At 45.2% G+C, this 24,406-nt stretch overlaps 1 protein-coding gene across 3 annotated transcripts in view; it reads right to left on the minus strand.

The window, feature by feature from the left end:
- Positions 1–24,406, minus strand: part of tbata (thymus, brain and testes associated) — a 76,503-nt gene that overhangs the window by 32,429 nt on the left and 19,668 nt on the right. For all 3 annotated transcript variants that reach the window (XM_085970318.1, XM_085970320.1, XM_085970319.1), the window contains exons 3-5: positions 22,713–22,960; positions 17,616–17,795; positions 7,686–7,777 (exon numbers count right to left, since the gene is read on the minus strand). In XM_085970318.1, coding sequence (XP_085826444.1) covers positions 7,686–7,777; positions 17,616–17,795; positions 22,713–22,960 — 520 coding nt within the window. The remainder of the gene's footprint in view (positions 1–7,685; positions 7,778–17,615; positions 17,796–22,712; positions 22,961–24,406) is intronic.

The following is a 24,406-nucleotide window of genomic DNA, read 5'->3' on the forward strand; positions in this document are numbered from 1 at the left end:
ATAGGAGCAGGAGTCAGCCATTCGGCCCTTTGAGCCTGCTCCGCCATTCAATGAGATCATGGCTGATCTTCTGCCTCAACTCCATTCACCGGCCCTATCGCCATATCCCTTGATGCCCTTACTAGTCAGAAATCTATCGACTTCTGTTTTGAATATACCCACAGCCTCCACAGCCCTCTGGCATAGAGAATTCCAAAGATTCACCACCCTCTGTATGAAGAAATTTCTTCTCATCTCAGTCCTGAATGGCCTACCCTTTATCTTGAGCCTGTGGCCCCTGGTTCTAGACTCCCCAGCCAAGGGAAACATTCTCCCAGCATCCATCCTATCAAGCCCTGTAATAATTTTGTATGCTTCAATAATTTTGTATGCTTCCCACTCTGGCCTCTTGTGCATCACATTCTCTCTTTGCCCCAACATTGGTGGCCAGCCTTCAGCTGTCTAGGCCCTAAGCTCTGGAATTCCCTCTGCCTCTCCACCTCCCTCTCATCATTCAAGACCCTCCTTAAATCCCACCTCTTTGACCAAGTCACCCCTCTTTGGCTTAGCATCTAGTTGTGCTGGATTATTTTGCGGAGAAGCACCTTGGGATGTATTTCTATATTAAACACAAGCAGTTCTTGCACCACTGAGCTGGTTATTTGCCTCCACTGCTTCAACACAGTACAACAGTTGGACATTTCACTGAACAACCTTTAACAGTACAGGATATTCCAGTGAAAGCATACCTCTCTCATATACACACACTAGTGTAGTATCCAGAAATCCAGCCTTACTTTCACACAGCAGGGGTAATTTTAGGAGTTTGTGTTCCCAGCACAGAGCTTTGCCTGCCAAGAAAGCACATCAACGGTTCAGGTCATGCCTCATGATTCGGCATCTGTTAAAATGAATGAATGGAAAATTATGGGATGCCGTGTATCAGGCTTCCCAATAAGAGATCTGGATGGGGGGGAACCTATACACCAAGGGGGAAAAATTCAGTATCGCCCCGTTTGGGGCGCCGTTATCAGCCGTGCGCAAAGTTTAGCGCCTGGCGCTAATTATTGCCTCCGACAGCAAACTTGGCTTTTATCGCCCCTGCAGGTGATTGGAGCGCAAAATCAGGTGCTTCACACCTGTCTTAAGGCGCAAAGGCCGAGGAGCGAGGCGCTACCTCAGAGCGCTGGCGAAGCAAGGAAGGGCAAATCAAAATAAACCTGCAAAATGCTGCTCAGTACTCAAAACTCCTTCACACAGCGTTGAATCTCTCCAGAAGTCTCTCTCTCTCTCTCTCTCTCTCTCTCTCTCTCGGAATGCGTGGTGCAAAAATGTCACCGACAAAAAAAGGCAGGAAGCGGTCGCCTTTAAATAGCGCCCCCCCAGTCCCTTTCTGACAGCATAACGCTCCCCTCAACCTGTCGTTGCTAGCGGCAGGCGGTAAGGCAGGGGGCGCCACTCAATATCCAGTCCGGGGCGCTAACAGGGCGTTGCGCACTCGACTGACGTCACAATCTGCCGACACAGGAGATGGTGGCGGTAGTGTTTAGCGCCGCCGCAAAATATCTAGTTAATTTCGTGAGCGGCGCAAACATTGCCGCGCCCAGGCGCTAGTTGCTTTGCGCCCCATTAGCGCCCTCTTAAGGTACTAACGGGAGGCGCAAACAACTGAATTTTTCCCCCCAAGAGTGCAAATTCCTGAAATTTGTGTCTGCTATACCCAAAACCTATTCTGCTTTTATATATGTACGATTGGTCTAAAAATACAAAGCAGCTTGGAGAAATATGTGAAAAGGTTTTTTTAATTTGTTCACGGGATGTGGACGTCGCTGGCAAGGCCAGCATTTATTGCACATCCCTAGTTGCCCTTGAGAAGGTGGGGGTGAGCCACCTTCTTGAACCGCTGCAGTCCGTGTGGTGAAGGTACTCCCACAGTGCTGTTAGGGAGGGAGTTTCAGGATTTTGACCCAGCGATGATGAAGGAACTACGATACATTTCCAAGTCAGGATGGTGTGTGACTTGGAGGGGAACTTGGAGGTGGTGGTGTTCCCATGCGCCTGCTGCCCTTGTCCTTCTAGGTGGAAGAGGTCGCGGGTTTGGGAGGTGCTGCCGAAGAAGCCTTGGCGAGTTGCTGCAGTGCATCTTGTAGATGGTACACACTGCAGCCACGGTAAGCCGGTGGTGGAGGGAGTGAATGTTTAAGGTGTTGGATGGGGTGCTGAGCAAGCGGGCTGCTTTGTCCTGGATGGTGCCGAGCTTCTTGAGTGTTGTTGGAGCTGCACTCATCCAGGCAAGTGGAGAGTATTCCATCACACTCCTGACTTGTGCCTTGTAGATGGTGGAAAGGCTTTGGAGAGTCAGGAGGTGGGACACTCACCGCAGAATACCCAGCCTCTGACCTACTCTTGTTGCTACAGTGTTTATGTGGCTGGTCCAGTTAAGTTTCTGGTCAATGGTGACCCCCAGGATGTTGATGGTGGGGGATTCGGTGATGGTAATGCCATTGAATGTCAAGGGGAGGTATACATGATCTTAGTTAAAAATAAATAGCACATGGTGAAAATCTGACAGAAATAAAACCGAAAATGCTGTAAGTACACAGCAGCTCTCTATTCTGAAAGATCCACATCTGAAACATTAGACATTGATGGACCTGCTGTGTATTTCCAGCATTTTCTGCTTTTAATTAAGACATATAACTGTCTGATCAGCAAGGCCCATGTTGAAGGATTAATGGCCACTGGAAGTTTATCGAATAATAAATCATAGCTTTATTGCCAGAAAATTTCACTCCACCCCATGGCATTTCCTCTCTACCCAACACGTCAACTTGGTGCAGTTGAATGTGCCCTCGATGTCCACTTGGGCACCTCAACTGATCTCACAGTGTGTAGTTACAACAACTGAAATACATCAATCAAAGATGGTGTGAAATAAACTATGAGCAATAAACTTCATCAAGTATTTTATTCTGTTAATGCCACACAAGAACTGCTGACAGTCAGGACAAGCCCTTATTCATTTCCCAATCTGCACTGAGTTAGCTGTCAGGACAATTGGCATCAGCCAAGCTCCTATTCCTGATGACTATCCAGTAACTCCTGCTGAAGGATGTTGGGTGAGGAGAGGAGCAGGCTCACTTGTGATGCTTTCTATTTGGTAGCCTGCAAAAACTCATATTCTAGGCTCACATACAAAGAACAGTCATTTGATGGGGCTACTGTAGAGCGCCTGCCACTTATGGAACTGTACTGCAGCCAGGGTCAGTGCCTTCAGGAAATAACAACAGAAAATGCTGGAAAAACTCAGCAGGCCAGGCAACATCCGTGGAGAGAAATTAGAGTCGACGTTTCGGGTCGAAACCCTTTTTCAAAACTGGAAACGAAATGAAATAGATCGAAGGCAGGGCTGCGATAGAACAAAAGAAGTAAAGATACATTAAGAGGTATTCAAAACCAGACGAGATGGCAATAGGACAGTGGAGACAAAAGACGGCTCAGATTAGGTGTGAAGTGTACTGGCAGAGAGACAGCTGCCATGTGGGAGAGAGAAAAAAAAGGAAAGGGGGGGGGAAGGGAAAACCCAAAACAAAGGGGTGGGAAAAAAAAAATATAAGTAAAAATGTAATAGGGGCCGAGGTTATGATCTGAAATTGTTGAACTCGATATTGAGTCCGGAAGGCTGCAAAGTGCCTAATCGGAAGATGAGCAGATTAGAGACAATTTTACGGCACAGAAACACGTCATTTGGCCCAACTGGTCTATGCCAGTGTTTATGCTCCACATGAGCCTCCTCCCACCCTATTTCATCTAACCTTATAAACATAACCTTATATTCCTTTCTCCTTCATGTACATATCCAGCTTCCCCATAAATGCATCTATGCTAATCGCCTAATGGTGACATGAAGCTATCGGATTGTCGTTAAAAACCCAACTTGTTCACTAATGTCCTTCATGAAGGAAGCCTGCCGTCCTTACCTGGTCTGGCCTATATGTGACTCCAGACCCTTGGCAATGTGGTTGACTCTTAACTGCCCTCTGAAATGGCCTAGCAAGCCACTCCGTTGTATCGAACCGCTCAGCACTGTGGGAGCACTTTCACCACACTGACTGCAACGGTTCAAGAAGGCGGCTCACCAACACCTTCTCAAGGGCAATTAGGGATGGGCAATAAATGCTGGCCTTGCCAGTGATGCTCGCATCCCGTGAATAAATACATTTTAAAAAAATGCTCCATGTGGTAGCGAGTTCCACATTCTAACCACTCTCTGGGTAAAGAAGTTTCTCCTGAGTTCCTTATTGGATTTATTAGTAACTATCTTATGTTCATGGTTTGGGACTCCACCCCAAGTGGAAACATCTTCTCTACTTCTACCCTATCGAACCCCTTCATAATTTTAATTGGAATTTATTTTTTGAATAACAGTGATTTGAGCTTGTTAAAATATTTTCATTGTCCAATTTGAACGTATGTCATTAATTCTGACTCAGAAAGATACTGACTTTTTCTCTCCCCTGAAATGATATATTCTTTTGGAATAATTGGAAGAAAGGTCTATCATTCTTTTCATTGAATATTATCAATGGTACCTTGCAGAATTTAACCTGAACCTTTCCAGATCACTGGAAAGGTTCAGTAACCTTTCCAGATCACTGGAAAGGTTCAGTAATCTGCCAAGGAGCAAAGGTTATTGCAAACTCATCTACTAGATTTTCACCACTGCAGATCTATGACTGAGGGGGAAAAATCAAACTGGAAGTTCAAGAAATTAGGTTTCTTAGCATTTCCGCATAAACAGTGCATAATAAGGTCAATTTAGTGACCCTGTACTCTGAATGGGTAGTCTTGCTCAAGAGGGGTGTGGACCACGGATAGTGCTACAACACTGAAGTGCCGATTCCCCAACACATGCTCCAGTCATAAGAGAGAAAGAGAGAGAGAAAAAGAGAGAAAGCACAGATGTACATTTATATAACACCTTTCATGACCTCAGGACATCCCAAAGCACTTTACAACCAATGAAGTACGTTCAAAGTGTAGTCACTGTTGTAATGCAATAGCCAATTTGCGCAAAGCAAGGTCCCACAAACAGCAATGAGAAAATGACTAGACATTCTGATTTAGTGATGTTGGTTGACGGATAAATATTGGCCAGGACACTGGGGAAAGCTCCCTTGCTCTTCTTTGAATAGTGCCATGGGATCATTTACGTCCATCTGACAGGGCAAATGGGATCTCGGTTTAACATTTCATCTGAAAGGTGGCTGTACTGCACAGGAGTGTCAGCCTGGACTATGTACTCAAGTCTGTGAAGTGGAGCTTGAACTCACAATCTTCTGATCAGAGGCCACGAGGTGCAGCCTTTGCCCGTCTGGACTCCATTCTACCAATTCCTCCTCCTGTGCTCCCAACTCCAAACTCCATCAAATTGCCTGTTTGGAGTGTCCCTTTAAATACTGGAGTTGAAATCATGTCATGCAGGTCGTCTTCATGCCCGCTCACACTAATTGGTCAAGAAACCCAGAAATGAAATGGTAATGCAGTGGCTGGGTTAAAAAGCCACTGACAGACGCGCTGCTATTACTTCTGCATTTCCCGCGCGCTACCGGACACCTCCCTCCCCTGCCCCCCACTCCCAGTGCGTTGTGAAGTTAAAATCCAGCCCATTGTTAGGATTTGTAATCACTCAGTTTCAAATGATGATGGATAAACAGCTAGATTTGTCATGGTTTTAAACAACTTGACATACAGCAGCATTCAGTAGATTACTGCCAATTTGCAGACTCAATCTTGCCGACAGCTGCTCCAGTTTGGATCTAACCAGTTTCTTAATTGCAACATTGGTGCAGCACTGAGTGTTGTTAAGGGAACATCTAAATTCTCAAACTCTTACATCATATCATCTAACTTCCTTCAAATCAAATAAACACATTTAATTATCATTAAATGCCTCCCTTACATTTTTCCATTTACACTGATTAATAATAATCCTGTAATATAATATATATACCGCCACACCTATATTGTAATACAGAATCTCTACTTCCTGAAACTAATAATTATTTATATATAGTTGTAACTTGAAACTTTCACCCTTTATCTGCGCTATCTGAGATATCGCACTCCTCTAATTCTGCCCTCTTGAGCATCTCCGATTTTAATTGCTCCACCTTTGGCGGCCGTGCTTTCAGCTGCCAAGGCCCTAAGCTCTGGAATTCCTTCCCTAAACCTCAATGCCGCTCTACCTCTCTTTCCTCCTTTAAGACCTTCCTTAAAACTTACCTCTTTGACCAAGTTTTTGATCATCTGCCCTAATATCTCCTTATGTGGCTCGGTGTCAAATTTTGTTTTGTAACGTTCCTGTGAAGCGCCTTGGGACGTTTTAATACGTTAAAGGTGCTATATAAATGCAAATTGTTGTTGTTTAACATGTTTTGATAGCCTGTTACTGTTTGTGCGCTATTAAGGGGTTAACTGAGCATGGCTTAATGTCCCTCAAAAGTTATTACGGTGACATGTTAACCTTCTCCCACTTTATTGTTCCCTGCCCAAAACCTACACTTTAATGTCCAAACATTGGGCCATCCAAGGTAGGGCAGGAACAATAACCCTGACAATTAGCTGTTGATTGCGACTGTGAGTGATTTGAACTGCTGAAACTCCAGAGAACTGTTTCGTCAGCAATATTCCTGAAGAATGGAGTGTTGCAGAGTAAGGAAATCCCAGTTTACATGCCAGGCTCAATAACACCTACTGCAATGAGTTACACACAAGAGGATGACAAAAATTCAGGAAAAAAAGTAATTGACACATGAGATAGCAATCTTCAAATTTTTTCGAAGCATGAAATGTAATCATGGCTTCAGGGGATTAATAAACTCTTTTGGTCTTATGGTTTATGGCAATCTATGAGTGCCGAACAACATAACAGCTATGGAACACATTAAAAAAAAGATATATGCACATGACTGTAGATTATATTAGCCTTTTTTCATGCTGTCATGATGATCTCTGCACATTTGTAGCAAGTTTGAACTAATCCTGGAAAATTGCTTTGCTTCCTTTGCATTTGAGCATCAGTTAATATAACTATTTGTATCCAATTGGCCAATTTGTGGAACTGGATCCTGTACATTTCACTCGCAACGCAATGGGATGGAAATAACCAAGGCACTGCTTAAAGGCTTTAATCATCTATTGAGTGGAGCAAACTTACAAACCCTTCAAAAGAATTCATGCACTTGCATTCAGATAACCGCTAAGTATTGACTTGGTATGATAATGAGATTTATATACATTTCACAATGTGGTATGGGCCAATGCTACTTTTCACTGGACCAAACTTAACACTGTTGAAGAAGTGAAAGATTTGCAATTTGAAGCTCCAAACCTTTGCCTCTTCATTTTCTTGCTAAATGGCTGTATTTTCTTGCGGCTAGTCAATGGGGAATAAAGAGATGAGGAGGAAGATTCACTGTCTGGTATGGCCCATGTGAGCTACTCATTAATCGTGAAGATGACAATGAGCTGCATCAAGTGCTGCCTTGTCGGAATCACCACCTTGGCCCCACATAGGTTTCTCCTTCCAATACCTTTTTGTTTCTTGTGCGTGTAGTCGATGCAATCCCCACAAGAATACAGAAAATTGAAAGGCAACAATTTTGCAAAGCTATGGGAATATCCCTGACTAAAGGTGTACTGACCTCCTTCTTTTCCTCAGGCTGTTCAGGTGTAAGGAGGCAGGCCTTAGAGGTGAACTCCCGTAGTTCTTCTCGCCAAGCTTCAGACAATGGTACTGAAATAAAAAGGTTTCCTTCTTAGATTGACAAATGACACCAATAATAACACTGAGTCTATTTAATGGGAATGGCATCCAGCATGTCTGAATTTTCAGGCATTTCCAATAATCAAGGCCCATTCAAGAATATAATACACAGGAAGATGAGCTGTGGGGATGTCTTTACATCATTGAGGTACATTTTAAAAGTCCTTCCCTCATTTAACACCTTATGCCAGATAGTGGGGAGATAACCTTGACCTACAGCAAGAAATTTGTTTTTGACACTTTTGTCTGGAAATGCTCTGGCATCGAGACCAGTAATAAACAGGCACAGAGAAGCAAGGACAACGTAACAGTTTTTCCATTGGATACTCGGTCAAACTGATTATCTCACACACACTAAATATAATTTATAAAATATATTAGTGATTAAGGATAAATATTTGGTTTGACTACAGAGGGACGATTAGACTACATTTGTGACTCCAGTACAGCACTAGATCACTAGACACCCTGTTATCTCCCATAGGGCGGAGGAGATCATAGTCTCGTTCACCTCACCCTTTCATTCCCCCTTTAACTATTTGCTCATGCCATTTAGTCATAAAATTTGCTTTTCTCAACTTGAATTTGGAATGTGGAGGCTTTGTTATGCAAAATATAGCAACAATTTTTGAACATGTTCTTTACAGCCTTGGCTCAGTGGTAGCACTCATACCCGAGTCAGAAGGTCGTGGGTTTAAACCCCACTCCAGAGACCAGAGTAAATAATCTAGGCTGACATTTCAGTGCTGTACTGAAGGAGTGTTGCACTGTTGGAGATGTTGCCTTTTGGATGAAACGTTAAACCGAGGTGGATGTAAAAGACCCCAAGGCACTATTTGAAGAAGAGCAGGGAACTTCTCCTGGTGTCCTGACCAATATTTATCCCTCAACCAACATCACTATAAAAAAAATGAACAGATTATCTGGTCCAATATTGGATGAGCAGAAATTTCCAGATTATCTGGTCATTTATCTCATTGCTGTTTGTGGGACCTTAATGTGCGCAAATTGGCTGATGCGTTTGCCTTCGTTACAATAGTGACTACCGTTCAAAAGTATTTGATTGGCTGTGGAACGCTTTGGGATGTCCTGAGAGTATCAAAGGTGCTATTTAAATGCAAGTTCTTTCATTCTCTCTCTCTCTACTCAAGAAGATCACAGAAAAACCTTTTGAACAACACCTGTTACTTTGAGTTACAGCCCACATCACTAACTCCTGCCTGGCTATCACACACTGGCCAGATAGCTGTGGTATGATGACACTTCTCCGAGTGCACTGCCAGAGAACAGACAGATACATCCTCACAATGTGACTGCATAACCACCTCCCAATTAAACTACCATGATATGTACAAATACGTACCTGCCATGAAACATAGAAACATAGAAGATAGGAGCAGGAGTAGGCTATTCGGCCCCTCGAGCCTGCGCCGCCATTCAATGCGATCATGGCTGATCATCCAAATTCAGTACCCGGTCCCTGCTTTCTCCCCATACCCCTTGATCCCCTTAGCCTTAAGAAATATATCCAACTCCTTCTTGAATATATTTAATGAACTAGCCTCCACCGCCTTCTGTGGTAGAGAGTTCCACAGGTTCACCACTCTCTGGGTGAAGAAATTCCTCCTCATTTCTGTCCTAAATGGCATACCCCTTATCCTTAGACTGTGTCCCCTGGTTCTAGACTCCCCGACCACCGGGAACATCCTTCCTGCATCTAGTCTGTCCAGTCCTGTCAGAATTTTAGAAGTTTCAATGAGATCACCTCTCATTCTTCTAAACTCCAGCGAGTACAAGTCCAATCGACCCAATCTCTCCTCATACGTCATTCCTGCCATCCCAGGTATCAGCCTGGTGAATCTTCGCTGAACTCCTTCCATGGCAAGAACATCCTTCCTCAGATAAGGCGACTAAAACTGCACACAATCTATGCTCCTTCCCCCTCCCCACCCCCACCTCAACTAGGTTACTAGGGATCAGCAGGAAACACACCTATCATAAGGCCACTTTTCCAAAATACACACACAGGATTACTAGAGAAAGGACACTTGGCTGCTACCTGCCATAACAGTGAAGACATTTTATATCAGAAATTCTGTACCTCTTATACCTGATTGCTATCAAAAAAAGAACACTCTTCCTTAAAATTTGATGTACTGACCTGGATTCTATTTGATTCTATTCTCAGCTCTATCTCACCACCACTTCTTTGGGCACCTCCACTGTCTCTGATTTGTCACACTGCTTGTCTGACATCCAATATTGGATGAGCAAAAATTTCCTCCAACTAAATATTGTGAAGATTGAAGCCATTGGGCAGGATTTTCATTGGGCCGTGGAGGCGGGGTTGGAGGCGTGTGGGGGTTAAAATCCTGAAATCGGGGGGGGGGGGGGGCACGAACCCATCCCGCACCCAACCTGCCTCTATGCCAGTTTCAAAGGAGGCGGGTACCCGACCCGCACTGGGACCCACCTCCCCGAGGCGGGAAGGGGATTAGTGCCAATTAACTGCCTGTTAACAGGTAGTTAACAGGCAGTTTTTAGCCTAATCCTTATTTTTAATGTTGAAGTGTGGGATTCCCGACGGCTCCAAACCACGCCAAGTTAGAGGAGACGGACCGTCGGGTTGAAGGGCTTGGAGGGTTCGAGATTTCCGGTGTTCAGGTGAGTGATGGGTGCATGAGTGCAAAGGTAAGTGTGTTTGGTGTGTGTAAAGTGTTTAAAGAAGTTTTACATACCTTTACTTACCTTTACAGCCTTCCTTCCTTCAGGTCTCTGGAGTCCCTCATCTCACCGGCACAGAAAGCAGAATGGCTGCGAGCTGTCAAAAATTGCAGCATTCAGCTTTCTGTTCTGGGACGATCTCTAAATCAGCCTGAGAGGAAGGAATTAACCTGGAGTACAGATTGTCAGTGTTTGACAGCTTCAAACAGCTGTGAAACACTGATATTTCATCTGTCAAAAGGTCTTGACAGATGAAATATCAATCTGTGACGTCACCTGTTGCTGGGTGGCCCTTAATTGGCCTGCTGAGCCCGCTGGGTGGGCTCAACAAGGTCAATCAAGTCAAAATCACGTGGGTTGGCTAGAACTCGATGGAAGCGGGACTACAACCCCGAAAGTTGTAGTCCCGCCTCCTACCCGACTCCTCAATGAAAATCCAGCCCATTGGCCCCGATTTTTGGCTTGTGTGGGGAATGGCCGGATTTCCCCGAATGTGGGGTTTCTGACACACATAAAAAAGTGTCAGCCAGCTCCACGCAATTTTCCCTCAAGTGGCCAATTAATTCCCAGCATGTGGGAAGCCTTGCTAATTGTCCAATTCGAGTCAGAAATCCCCACACTATGATGTTGTAAGATTCGCAATTTTCAGCAAAAATCACGCAAGAAAACTGGATAAAATAAGACTGTTTATTGACCAAAGTAAGCTTGCACAGAAAAACCTTTGATAAAAGGGCATACAAAATGGCCGCCAGGCCCCGTGATCAGTTTATGAACCATTTTATTTCTGTTACTGCAAGCCAGACAGGCTTGTGGATTGAAGACAGTGAGCCCGCGAAAGCCAGTATCTGGGAACCGAAACTCAGAGGAACAGCATACATATTCAATGGATTACAAGTACAGGATGGGGCCCATCAAGACATGGGCGGACAATGCAAAATCACTCATACCCATTTATTGTACAAAGGAAAAACCGTTTAGCAGCCATCAAGGAAAATCTCCGGACCGATCAATATGCGAACCGAGCCGCGGTGACAATGCAAAAGACATTAAAAGACATTATCGGCCAGGAAGGCCAGTTTAAGTTATCACCGGCTCCGTTACAAGACAAAGCGCCCCTGCAGAGATTTCTGCCCGCCAAAATTAATACAAAGACAGGACTATGATTTGGCGGGAGATAAGACTGTCCCAAAAGAGTATAACTATGGATTGAAAGTCCATCTAAGTTACTTCGGACTTCGGGTTACTTGAACAACTTCACTTGACTGGACGACAGCTGCTTCTTCTTCTTGGACTTCAACTTCTTCGGACGGTGGCAGGATCGGCGCCTCTTCCACTTCGGCAGATGCAGAATCGATGAAAACGTTTTCGTCTTTTTAAAGACGGACGGTTTCGGTAAAAAGACAACGTGGTCGGTGTTCAGCCAAACAAGGCTCGGCCACGACGAGAAGACGACGAGGGTGGCCCGGGTACTGGGGTCGGGAGATCATCGACGACCCAGGCCGACGGAGAAGAAACCCTCTGGAGAACCGACCAGGCCGGAGACAAAAAGACAGTCCGGGCCCGACACTTCCGTGTCTCAACATCCCATTGGGTTGTTGTTCTACTCCACGAACAAAAATCCACGACAGGCTTAGTGGGTCTCAACCTTGACGAGCGCTCATCGAGGCTGTGTCTACCCCACCACCTCGAGGGAAAGAAAACATCGACTGCGCCAGAAGTTTCCAAATCCACGTGACGACGGAAAGCGGTGCCAAAGGGCTGCGAACCCCCCCTTTCTCGCGATTTCGAGAGTGGTGAGCATGATCCCAGGTTCCCCAGGTCGAAACTTAGTTTAGGTATAGGGGAGGGAGTTAAGGGAAATCGTAATGTGTTTCCCCTTTTACGATGTGCCGTGTGTTCCCCATTTCCATAGAGTCAAGTTCATAAATTTGTGCATGATTGTAGTTACTTTAATCTGTGCCTATGACATGTATTTTGTAGTGCTTCAAACTGTTTAAAAATAAAAGCATCCATTTCGTGCTATTCAGCCTGGTCTATTGAGTCCTTTTCTCTGCACTACTGTTCTCTGCATCTAAGTCCAAGGTCTAGAACCGTAGGGGGAGTGGGTCGAACCACTCAAGGGTAATTCTTGCACGAAGCCTGGCAGGAGGCCAGAACGGGCAAGAGAGCAGGAAAAAACCCCCTACAATGTCATCATTCGTGGTGCTTTCAAAGTGTCCAGCAAGCTTCTCCACCTCTGCAGGCTTCTCAACCACTCTTACACAATGGCAGAGCAGCCTGCACCAGCTGCTGCCAGCGGCAGAGGCCGAGCTGCCTTCAAATTCGACGAGGCTTCACTGCAGGCATTATTGGATGGGGTTAGGGCCCACAGGGAGGTCTTCTTCCCTAGGTCAGGGAGGAAGAGGCCTCCCACTGAGACCAATGCTGCATGGATGCAGGTGTCAGCAGGTGCCAACTCGCTGGGAGTCACCAGAAGAACCTTGGCATTACATCTCTAACTCCTTCCTTTACTCCCTCACAGTACCGTCCAGAGCCCCTGTCCTCACTGTGGAGGAGGAAGAGGCTGTGCAGCCAGACTCCTCAGCGGAAGCTCCAACTTCTGAGGGCGCAGCATCAGCAGAAGTAAGCGCACCCAGCACCAGCGCAGACACTCGCACCTCGGGGGGACCTTCGGGACATAGAGTAGTGTTGTCACCTGGTGTTTCACATCTCACAAGTGAGCCTCAGCAGATTCTGGAGACAGGGACAGCAGTGGAGAGTCCTCGTCAGAGGGCGCAGGACTCTGCCAGCTCAGCTCAGCTGTGCTGCATGATGACCCTCTGCCTCTGGGTCCATCCGCAAAAGAAGAGGTGATGGATCTCCATGCACAGATGCAGGAGTCTCTGGCAGGTTTTGTCTCCAGGGTCGCTGAGAGTGTGGAGCGAATGGAGGAGTCCATAGCGACCATGAGCAGAGCCTTTGTGGAGTCATTGGTGCATGAACGCAGCACCATGGAAAGGTTGGCAACCTCCATGGAGGAGATAACTCGCCAGCATACGGAAAACATGGTGAGTGCTCATAAGAGAATGACATCTCTTGAGGAGCGTTGGCCATCTGTTGAACAGAGAAACCAGATCTTCATGGAAGTCCTTCTGAGTAGGACTGCCAGTGCAGAAACGGGACCCACTGGCCCCCTAAGTCGCAGCAAGGTGCTCTCAAGCCACTTCCAAGCTCTGGCCCCTTCTGGCTTGTGCAGCTTCAGGTGAGTGAGCAGCAGCCTGGTGCTCCTGGTAATCATCCTGCTGTTCCTGGTTCTGCTGCTGTCACCTCTGCTGTTGGAGATCCTCTAATGCCAGGAAGGGAAGGTGCCAAAGGCCTTCCATGCTTCTAGCAGATGCCTCGGTTGAGGAGGTCCTGAGTTAGGGTGGCGAGAGGGGCTTCCCAGGAGCTCACACTGAAGAAGTGTGAGAGGCTCCAAATTTCTGCCGCTGCTCCTAAGGCTTCAAATGGTTCCCCCAAGCCTTGATCAACAAGGTCCTGCAGCCTGCAAATGCTGCCTCTTTAAATCTCTTCAGCCCTCAGCGACCTGCTGCTGCAAGCAAGCAAGCCAGCTGTTTTCACGCCAGCTCTCATTGGCGGGGTTCCCCGCAGGCGGGTTTCAGGTGGGGAAAGCCCCAAAGTCGCAACGGCACGGGAAAATCGTCCTTAACAAGGTGATCATTGGTGATTAGTGCTCCGACGAGCAGGCCAGCCAGCGGCGGGCGGGACTGAAGTGGGGCGCGTGGAAACGGCGGTCCGAAAGTCGGACGGGGCAGGGAATCAGGCGGCGGGGTCCCGACCCGCTTTTTCCACGATTTTCGGACCACGGCCGCATGAAAAGCCGCCCGACAGCTGCCCGAAAATCGGGGCCATTGACTTTGGTCCCCACCACAAACATGTTCCCTGACCAATGTTTCCATCACTGGCAACTATCTTAAGCTGAGCAAGACTGTTCGCAACGTTGGTATTGTGTTTGACCCCCAGATAAGTTTCCGACCACATATCCACTCCATCATCAAGACTGCCTACTTCCACCTCCGTAACATTGCTGAACTCCGACCCTGCCTCAGCTTATCTGCTGCTGAATCCCTCATCCATGCCTTTGTTACCTCTAGACTTTACTATTCCAATGCCCTCCTGGCTGGCCTTCCATCTTCCACCCTACATAAACTTGTGCTCATCCAAAACTCTGCTGCCTGTACCTTAACTCGCTCCAAATCTCGTTCACTCATCATCCTTCTGCTTGCTGACCCTCACTGGCTCCCGGTCCGACAACGCCTCAATTTTAAAATCCTCATCCTTGTTTTCAAATCCCTCCATGGCCTCACCCCTCCCTATCTCTGTAATCTCCTCCAGCCTCACAAGCCTTCGAGATCACTGCCCTCTTCCAATGCTGACCTCTTGTGCATCCCCGATTTTAATCGCTCCACCATTGGCGGCCATGCTTTCAGCTGCCTTGACCCTAAGCTCTGGAATTCCCTCCTTAAACCTCTCTGCCTCACTCTCCTCTTTTAAGATGCTCCTTAAAACCTATCTCTTTGATCAAGCTTTTGGTCATCTGTCCTGATATCTCCTTCTGTGGCTCGGTGTCAAAACACATTTTATTTTTATTGATATTGCTCTTGTTAAGTGCCTTGAGGTGTTTTACTACCTTAAATGCGCTATATAAATGTAAGTTGTTGTTGTTGATGGGAAGATTTATACTTTGTGCAATGTTAAATGTACTTTGTAATAGCGACTGTACTTAATCACTCTGTCATAATCGCAAGATACCTAGTTAGCTTTGGATGAGGAAAGTCCTCCAACCCATTTGATTTAATCTTCCAGAATACCAACTCTAACATCTTCTCATTATACGAACATACAAACGTACGAACAATGACGGACAGGTAAAGACCCTGTGGTCTGTCGAACCTGTCCCACACAATTGTGATATCTTGTGTACCACAATATATACACTCTCCACCCCACCCGAAACCATGTGATCTCCTGGGAGAGGTAAAATACAGATCAATAAACCCAGGCCAATTTGGGGAAAATATCTGGGAAATTCCTCTCCGACCCATCTAGGCGATCAAAACTAGTCCTGAATTCCCTGCAGTACCTCCCTTCTGTAAGAGGTGATCTCCGCCCCAGCCTGAAACAGGTCCAACTCTCGCTTGAAGGGATTCAGCGAATCAGCCTCCACCGCACGAGATGGCAGCCTATTCCAGAGGTCCACTATTCTCTGGGAAAAGAACCACCTCCTGACATCGAACCAAGATCTGGCCCTATACAACTTCAACTTGTGACCCCTGGGTCCTCCCTAACCTAACTGTCAAGTAGAACACAATCTATCCCCTTCATTATCTTATAAACCTCAATCAGACCACCTCTAAGTCTACGCTTCTCTGAAGTGTGGAGTCCCAACTCTTTTAGCCTATCTTGATAACTAAGATGCTTTAAACTGGGAATTAGTCTAGTGGCCCTCCTCTGCACCCTTCCCAAAGACTCATTCACCATATGAGGAGACCAAAACTGGACACAGTATTCCAAGTGAGGCCTGACCAAGGTCTTGTACAAGGATACAATAGTAGGCCTCGTCTTGTACTCAGTCATCCTATGGATACACCCCAACACCCTATTGGCTTATAAAATTCTAACAGGACTAGACAGACTAGATGCAAGAAGGATGTTCCCGATGGCGGGGGAGTCCAGAACCAGGGGTCACAGTCTAAGGATAAGGGGTAAGCCATTTAGGACAGAGATGAGGAGGAATTTCTTCACCCAGAGAGTGGTGAACCTGTGGAATTCTCTACCACAGAAGGCAGTTGAGGCCAATTCATTAAATATATTCAAGAAGGAGTTAGATATATTTCTTAAGGCTAAAGGGATCAAGGGATATGGGGAGAAGGCAGGGACAGGGTACTGAGTTTGGATGATCAGCCATGATCTCATTGAATGGCGGAGTAAGCTCGAGGGGCCGAATGGCCTACTCCTGCTCCTATCTTCTATGTTTCTATGTTTCTATGTAGCTATCGCTTCACCACATTGCTCATGCACCTTTAAAGATGTATGCACTAGAGTGCCCAAATCTCTTCCGATCTCCACCTTCTTTAATGCTTTTCCCTGAAGGGTGTATGAATGTTGAGCGTTCCACCTGCCCACCTGCATAACACCGCACTTATCCAAGTTAAACATCATTTGCCAGTCATGAGCCCAATCTCCCAACACATTAAGATCGGCCTGAAGCAGACGAGCATCGTCTACAGTCCTAACACTTGCACAGATCTTAGAATCATCTGCAAATTTGCAGATCATGTCCCCCGCACCTACATCCAGATCATTAATAAAAATAGTAAAGAGCTATATTATAGTATCTAGCTGTTTTTTTAAAATGAGTCCATTGTCCTAGCCTTAAATCAACCTTCCTGGCAACCCATTAAAGCTGTTGAAACACCTTTTGTATGAAAAATAATTCCTGGTGTCTGCCCCTCACAACCCTGAACCTGTGCCATCTTGTCCTGCTGCCCAGGGTGTATCAGGAAATATTGTTATAGGTTTATTTACTTTATCCCATTAAGTATCTTAAAAAACCTCTATGAATCCCCTCTCAGATATCTCTATTAAAGTTTATTAAGTTGTTCCACATGAGTCAGCCTACTAAAACTGGAGATCAGCCTCGTTGGATTCTTTAGCATTGCTCTGGGGACTGGATGGCCCCCTTGTGTTGCAGCAACCAGAACTGTACACAGTACTCCAGGTGCAGCCTGACCACAACACTGTACAGCTTCAGCGTGACTTGTGGGATTTTAACTCCGCCGATTTGTCAATGTAACCAAGGGTCCAATTTGCTTTGTTTATTGTAAGCCATTTGGACATGTACGCCACAAATCAATTAACATCCTAAGGTCTCTTTCAACTTCCTCCGTGGCGAGTTCTACTCCAAGCGTGGAATATAAGCACCTCCTATTTTTTATTTCAAATGTGCAGTACCTGTCAAGCTCTCTTTATAAGATCTGTGCTATCTCTGAATCTGTTAGGGGAAAATCCCAGCATGTATTCACATGGTAATGACAATACAAACCTATTGCAGGCCTTGGGATATTTCCGTCACTGAAGGCATTACACTGAAAAATACTGATAGGCAATCCAAGCCTTCCTAGGAGTGTAGCTGGAAGCTGGCTCTTTATCAATGGATGAGGAGAAAGTGGAGAGTTGGTGTACCAGTCATCATTTACTGTGCAAACAGGCATCCCATTGAGTCCTTTGAAAAGAGAACATACTGAATTTTATTTTTTGTTTACTCTTGATTCTTTTAGAGATCTGGATGACATTCCTCAGTATTTGTGAAAACTTCTACTTTTGAGCACTTAGCAACTTTCAGGATTGTGTTCCCATACCCAAGTCCAAATCAGCTACATATGCCAAGAAGAAAAGTAGACCTAGCAATGACCTCTGGAGTACTCCACTTCCAACCCTTCTCCAGTCCAAGCAATATCCATTTACCCTCAATCTTTATTTTCCATCCATCTACCAATTTATTATCCATACATTTCCTCTTATGCCATACCCATGAATTTTTCTAACTGAGATACCTTATCAGACGCATTCTGAAAATCCATATACACTACATCTGTTGTATTCCCTTTAACAATCCAATTGGTCACTTCTTTTGAAAAAAAACTCTGCTAAATCTGTCAAATGCAACTTCCTTTTAATGCCATGGCAAGTTGGGAAATTGAATTCAATGTATCTGGTAATTTGTGAGCTAGTACCAAATAAATGACCATGACAGTTATTGGATTGTCTTAAAAACTCAACTGGTTCACTAATGTTCTTCAGGTAAGGGCACCTGCCACCCCTACCTAGTCTGGCCTACACATGACACCAGTCCCACACTATGGGGGAACTTTTCAGGGGGCCAGTGGGGGCGTTTGGAGGCGGATCGGCTGGGAAAAAAATGTTTTGACAGCGAGTAGGGAACCCGCTGCCAACTCGCCTCCACGCTAGTCTCCCAGATGTCGGGTCTGTCATCGCTGAACAGACCCAACACCAAGTGACGGGGGGGGGGCAATTTACGTCATTAGAGAGATTGTTAAGAGGCAATTAACTAGTATTTTAAGTTCACCTTCAGATTTTAAGAGTTCGCCAACGGCTTCCCTGCTGCTCGGGGATCACGTCAGGTAAGGAGGTCGGGTGTTGTGTCAGCATGGGATCATTTCTTAACTTGACAGCTGCAAATGTTCTATAAAAGCTCCCATTTCATAGGTGCTCACTTTCCAAGGTTAGAAGCTGTTACTTACTGCATTTGGAAGACAGATTGAGCTTTATGCAGCCAGCAAGTGTTTGGAGCAAACTCTCTATCCAGTGTCACCTCATTGGAACAACCTCTCTCACCACTGACAGATCGCTCCTGTCATCTCAACTTCACCTGCCATCTATTACATCAGCATTGTTGCCTGTGAAAAAATCTCATCTTGGTCCTCAGAATCCCACCACGATCAGCCCCAACACCGGCAGCACCAACAACAACACCAACATTCTCCGCAATCAACTGATGCTGCACAGGACATGGCATCAGCACCCGGCCACTTTGCTCCCTGGGACGCCAGCGATGGCCTCACCATGACCAGATTTACTTCACTTGATGCTGTACACCCTGGTTGCCACATGGTGCGCCAGGATGACACCACCCCACACCAACATCATAAAGCATCCCTACAATGCCCAAGCCATTCCTTTCACACTCATCACCATTGCGGGGGGTACTGTTATGCCTCACCATTCACTGCAACTCACTAAGCCACTTCCAAAGGTGCACACAAATCTGTCCAAGAACGCAAAGTGATAAAAATAAAGATTTCAATGTTTGACAGCACAGTAACAGAAACTTCACATGAACATTAGCTAAAACACACAAGTGTCTATCCTTGTGTGTTGTTAGTTGGTGTGATTGGACTAGAATGAGGGTGAGTGTGAGGGGTGGCTAGTGAGATAGGGATATGATAATGTAGATAAAGAGGGACGGGTGGAGGTGCAAGGTAAGTTGGTGTGAGTAAGGATGTGCAGGAGTAGGGTAGGGAAGGCAGGCAGAGTGATGGGGATGTGATGAGTGACACAGCAGGATGAGGTTGAGTGTGGCTTTGCAGTAACGTTTCGTGATCTACTGAGATCATTGAAAGGTTTGCGCCACTGCAGCCTGGTCCTCCTGATGACATCCCTGCTTGTGCCCTCCTGTGCAATGTGCAACCAGGCTGCGTTGGTCTCCTGGGAGGTCTCTTCCACCCATGGGAAGGGAAGAGGACCTCCCTGCGTGCTGTGACTCCCTCCATAAGCATATGGAGGGAGTCATGGGAGAGCCCTGGTGCAGCCTGCACCTCTGTGCAGTGCTTGTCAGTGTTTGCAGCACCTCAATGCTGCAGAACACTGACAGCACAACTGACAAAATCAATTTGTGCATGGTCCCTTTAAGGAAACTGGCTGATGATGCGTCATCAAGTGACGTCATCAGTTCCGCTTCCTTAAATTGGCTGGGAAACGCGCTGGGCGGGCTTAACAAGCCCAATCAGCATAAAATTCTTTTCACGGTGCAGGCTGGAGCCAGCAGCGGGGTTGGGCCCACCACTGGTCGCACCGGACCCGCCTCGGAAGGCAAAATCGCGGCCTATGTGGTTAACTCTTGGTGCTCTCAAGACACTTAGCAATGGGTAATAAATATTGCCTTGCCAGTTTTACCCACATCCCAAGAACAAATAATAAAAAACTCATGCGAGCTGTCCTTGATTACCCCATGCACTTCTAAATGCTCATTAATTTTATCTCAAGTTATGGATTCTAGGAGTTTTCCCACAACTTCTGTTTGACTAACTGGTCTAAAGTTATCCGGTTTGTCCTTCTCTCCCTCTTGAACAGGGTCTAGTATCAGCTACCCTCTAGTCCCATGGCTCAATTGCAAATTTAAGGAGAATTGAAAAATTGTGGTCAGAGCCTTTTCTATTTCCCCTTTGACTTTTTATCAGCCTAGGGTGCAGCCATCAGGATCCAGTGAGTTATCAACCTTCAGTTCTGCTAATCTTGTCAGAACCGTTTTTATAGTTAGTTCTATCAATTGGTCCTTCAATTATCAATTAAACCTACATTCTAATTTCCACTATTTGTAAAATATCAATGCAAAATATTTAAAACCTTCTTTCTCCACGATTAGAAATTCTCCACAAATAAATTCTAAAGCCTGCACATCTGCCAATGCACTTTATTATGGTTATGTTTATGTTAATGTATTACAAGCCAAATGTATGTTGAATGTTTAAATGTCTTAATCTAAATGTACACTCTCGGGAGCCGCAAGCCTACATTTCGTTGTACTGCACTTGTGCACTAACAATGACAATAAAAGTTGATTTGATTTCCTCTTTCATCCTGAAATGATCCTGCCATTTCTTTAACTATTCTTTTACTTTTTATATGCTTAGAAAAGCCCTTAATATTTCCTTTTATAATATCTGCTAGTCTATTTTATATTTCCTTTCAGTTCTTCTAATCTCCCTTCCTCAGTATATTTTCTATATTCTGCTTATCTGTAATATTGTTAGCCCTAACTTTATCATATGCCTCAATTTTAAGTTTCAGATTAATTTTAATCTCTCTATTTATCCACACAACTCTATATTTTGATGCACCGTCTTTTAACTTTTAAGAAATATATTTATTTGGGTCAAATCCCTTTTTATCTTGCTGAACCCTTATCTTTGACTCCTCATAATCCTTTTCTGTTCTTATCTGGAACCTAACTATGTTGTGGTTGCTATTTCCCAATTGTTCTCCTGTTGTCACATCAGTTACTTGCCCTATTTCATTTCCCCAAACTAAATCAAGTAATGTTCTTTCCTTGCTGGGCTAGAAACATGCTGATGATCGAGGAAGGATTCCTGGATACATTTCACCACTTTGACTATATGCATTATCTTTATTCCAATCTATCTTGGGATAACTAAAATCACCCAATATTATTTCCCTGTTGTTCTTACTTCTCTTTATGAACTACCTACACATCTACCTCACCTCCACGGTTTGTTCGCCTGTGTTGCACACAAAGAATTGTATATTTTCCATTCCTACTTCTTAACCTTATCCATATGGATTCTGGTCCATCACAATAATGGAAACTGTAGCTTCATACTCCATATTTTTGGAAATGATTTGCCTCAGAAGTGAATCTACAGTCTTCAGCCAGCCATGGGTCTTCTGTTGTCAGTGACTTGATGGTAGTGTTCTGCCACAAAATAAATGTGACCATTTGGTTTCCTAGTTCAATGTATGTAGAAAAGTAACTTGGTGCGGGGGAAGAGCCTTTGCTGTTTTGATGTATCATTAAGGTTAACAAAGTTTGTAACTCACTGTTCATCTGTCTGATTTATTATTTTAATGCATTGTCTGTTGATTTATAGCCTGAGTCTCGAAGGAGTAAGACGCTCTTTAAAACCTACCTCTTTGACCAAGCTTTTGTTCACCTGTCCTAATGTCGCCTTATGTGGCTTAGTGTCAAATTTTATTTGATAGCGCTCCTGTGTAACACAATACATTCCAGTAAGCTATTGCACTGTATTAAAAGTTTTCTGGGTCACACTATTGTCTACCTAGATATTGGGCAGATATGACACACTCCAATTCCTATGGGACACAAGGTCTACTCATAGGAATGGTCAGTGACACTGAATGAGTGTAGAATATCTAGCACAAGACCCAAAAATGTAAGTGACAGAAATGTGCCTTGTGTGTGTTGTCTGACGTGTGGTAGATATCTGATGCGTCACTGACAAAGTCCATGTATATGTGAAGTTTTTATTTAGTAAAATAGATATTAAACCATAAAGAAAAGTCTGGAATATTACTTCAGAATTGAACTAACAGTAGGACAAGGGGGCACAGGTGCAAATTGAAAGGCAAATTTAGGCTGATGACAAGTAGTTCTTCTTCATGTAAGCAGTGATCGACAAGGAATGAAGTTCTATGTAGCGTAGAGGAGACAAAAACTCTGAAATCGTTTAAGAAACATTTTATGCCGTGGTGGATGACTACGCATTCTTTCTGGGCCGATACATTAGGATAGGCCAAATGGCCTTCATCATTGTTATCTACCTTGTGAAGGAAAGCAAGCTCAACGTTTACTAGTAGGTCTTACCAGTGATATGTGTTACTCGATGAGGGTGAGGGTTGTGTCTTGAGAAAAAGGAGTGGTGGCTCAGCCTGCCAAACCGTGTACTGCTCTTTGACTGCGGCCTCTCTGCGCCAACACTGAAGCGGAGTAGTGAATTAAGAGGTAATGTGCCGGATTTCCCCATCGACTTCAGCTCTTGCTTGTTCTTGAATGGATCAAGCACTGGCTGCCCTAATTTCTCCATTGTTTCCTTTACTGATGTCTTCTCCGTGCTTTCAGAAGGAAATAAAGTCAATAACAAATCATTTTGGAACTGTCTAAAGAAGAAACGTTTCAGTTTGTATTATAAGAAAGACAAAAGTCAAATGTTCTCCCACTTCAATAAAAGCACCTGATATTTGAATATTCTCATCCTTGTTTTCAAGTCCCTCCACAGCCTCGCCCCTCCCTATCGCTGTAACCTCCTCCAGTCCTACAACTCTCCAAGACCTCTGCGCTGCTCCAATTCTGGTGTCTTGCACAGCCCCGATTTTAATCGCTCTACCATTGGCAGCCGTGCCTTCAGCTGCCGAGGCCCTAAGCTCTGGATTCCCCTCCCTAAACCTCCCCGCCTCTCGAACTCTCTCTCCTTCTTTAAGACGCTCTTCAAAACCTATCTCTTTGACCAAGCTTCTGTTTACCTGTCCTAATATCGCCTGATGTGGCTCAGTGTCAAATTTTATTTGATAACGCTCTGTGAAGCACCTTGGGGACATTTTACTACTTTAAAGGTGCTATATAATGCAAGTTGTTGTTGTATTCATGGTTACTGTTCTGCAAAATCTAAATCACACCAACAGTTCTTCTATAACTACTAATATTTTGTTAATCTATTACCCCCAAAACATTGGGGGGAATTTTGCCAGCCCTGGTGAGGCGGGTATGGAGGTGGGACTGCCGAGAAAATGGCAGAAACTGGGAGAGGGTACCGAACCCGCTCCCAACCCGCCTCCATGCCATCTTCCCGGGAGGCGGGTCCCCGACTCGTGCAGGGACCCGTCTCCTTGAGGCAGGAAGGGGATTACAGCCAATTAACTGCCTGTTAACAGGTAGTTAACAGGCAATTAAGAGGCTTATCCCCATTTTACCCCTGCAAGTGCGGGCTTCCCGACGGCTGCGAACCTCACCAGGGTCAGCGAGGCGAGCAGTGGGTCTGCGGGGGTGAGAGGGGTCGAAAAGTGCGCTGTGGAGGTGAGTGATGGGTGCAAGAGTGGAGAGGTAATTATGAGAGGTGAGTGTAAAGTGTTAGAAAAAGTTTACTTACCTTTGATTCTTCCTGCAGACTTCAACCCTTGGGGATCCGGAGGTTCCTCACCTCAACAGCAGAGATGACAGAATGGCTGCTGCTTTCTCAGATGCAGCAGCCATCTGATTTCTGCTGAGGAAAGAGGTTTGGTGAGCCTTCAGTACAAGGGCTCACCATAGAACAGAGATTGTCAGTATTTGACAGCTTCTCAAAGCTGTCAAATGCTGACAATTCATCTGTCAAAAATTTTTGACAGATGAAACATCATACACTGATGTCCTCAGGACAGACTTAACAAGGTCAATCAAGGGAAAATAGCGTGGGTTGGCGGGACTGAAACCCAACAACCAGCAGTCCCGCCCCAATGCGCCCCCATTGAGAAAATCCAGCCCATTGTTTTATTACCGAGGATGATTAATTATTATCTGGTTGA

Source organism: Somniosus microcephalus, chromosome 29 (assembly GCF_052327205.1).
Source record: "Somniosus microcephalus isolate GS21.2 chromosome 29, FLI_Smic_1.0, whole genome shotgun sequence".
Classification (NCBI taxonomy): Eukaryota; Metazoa; Chordata; class Chondrichthyes; order Squaliformes; family Somniosidae; genus Somniosus; species Somniosus microcephalus.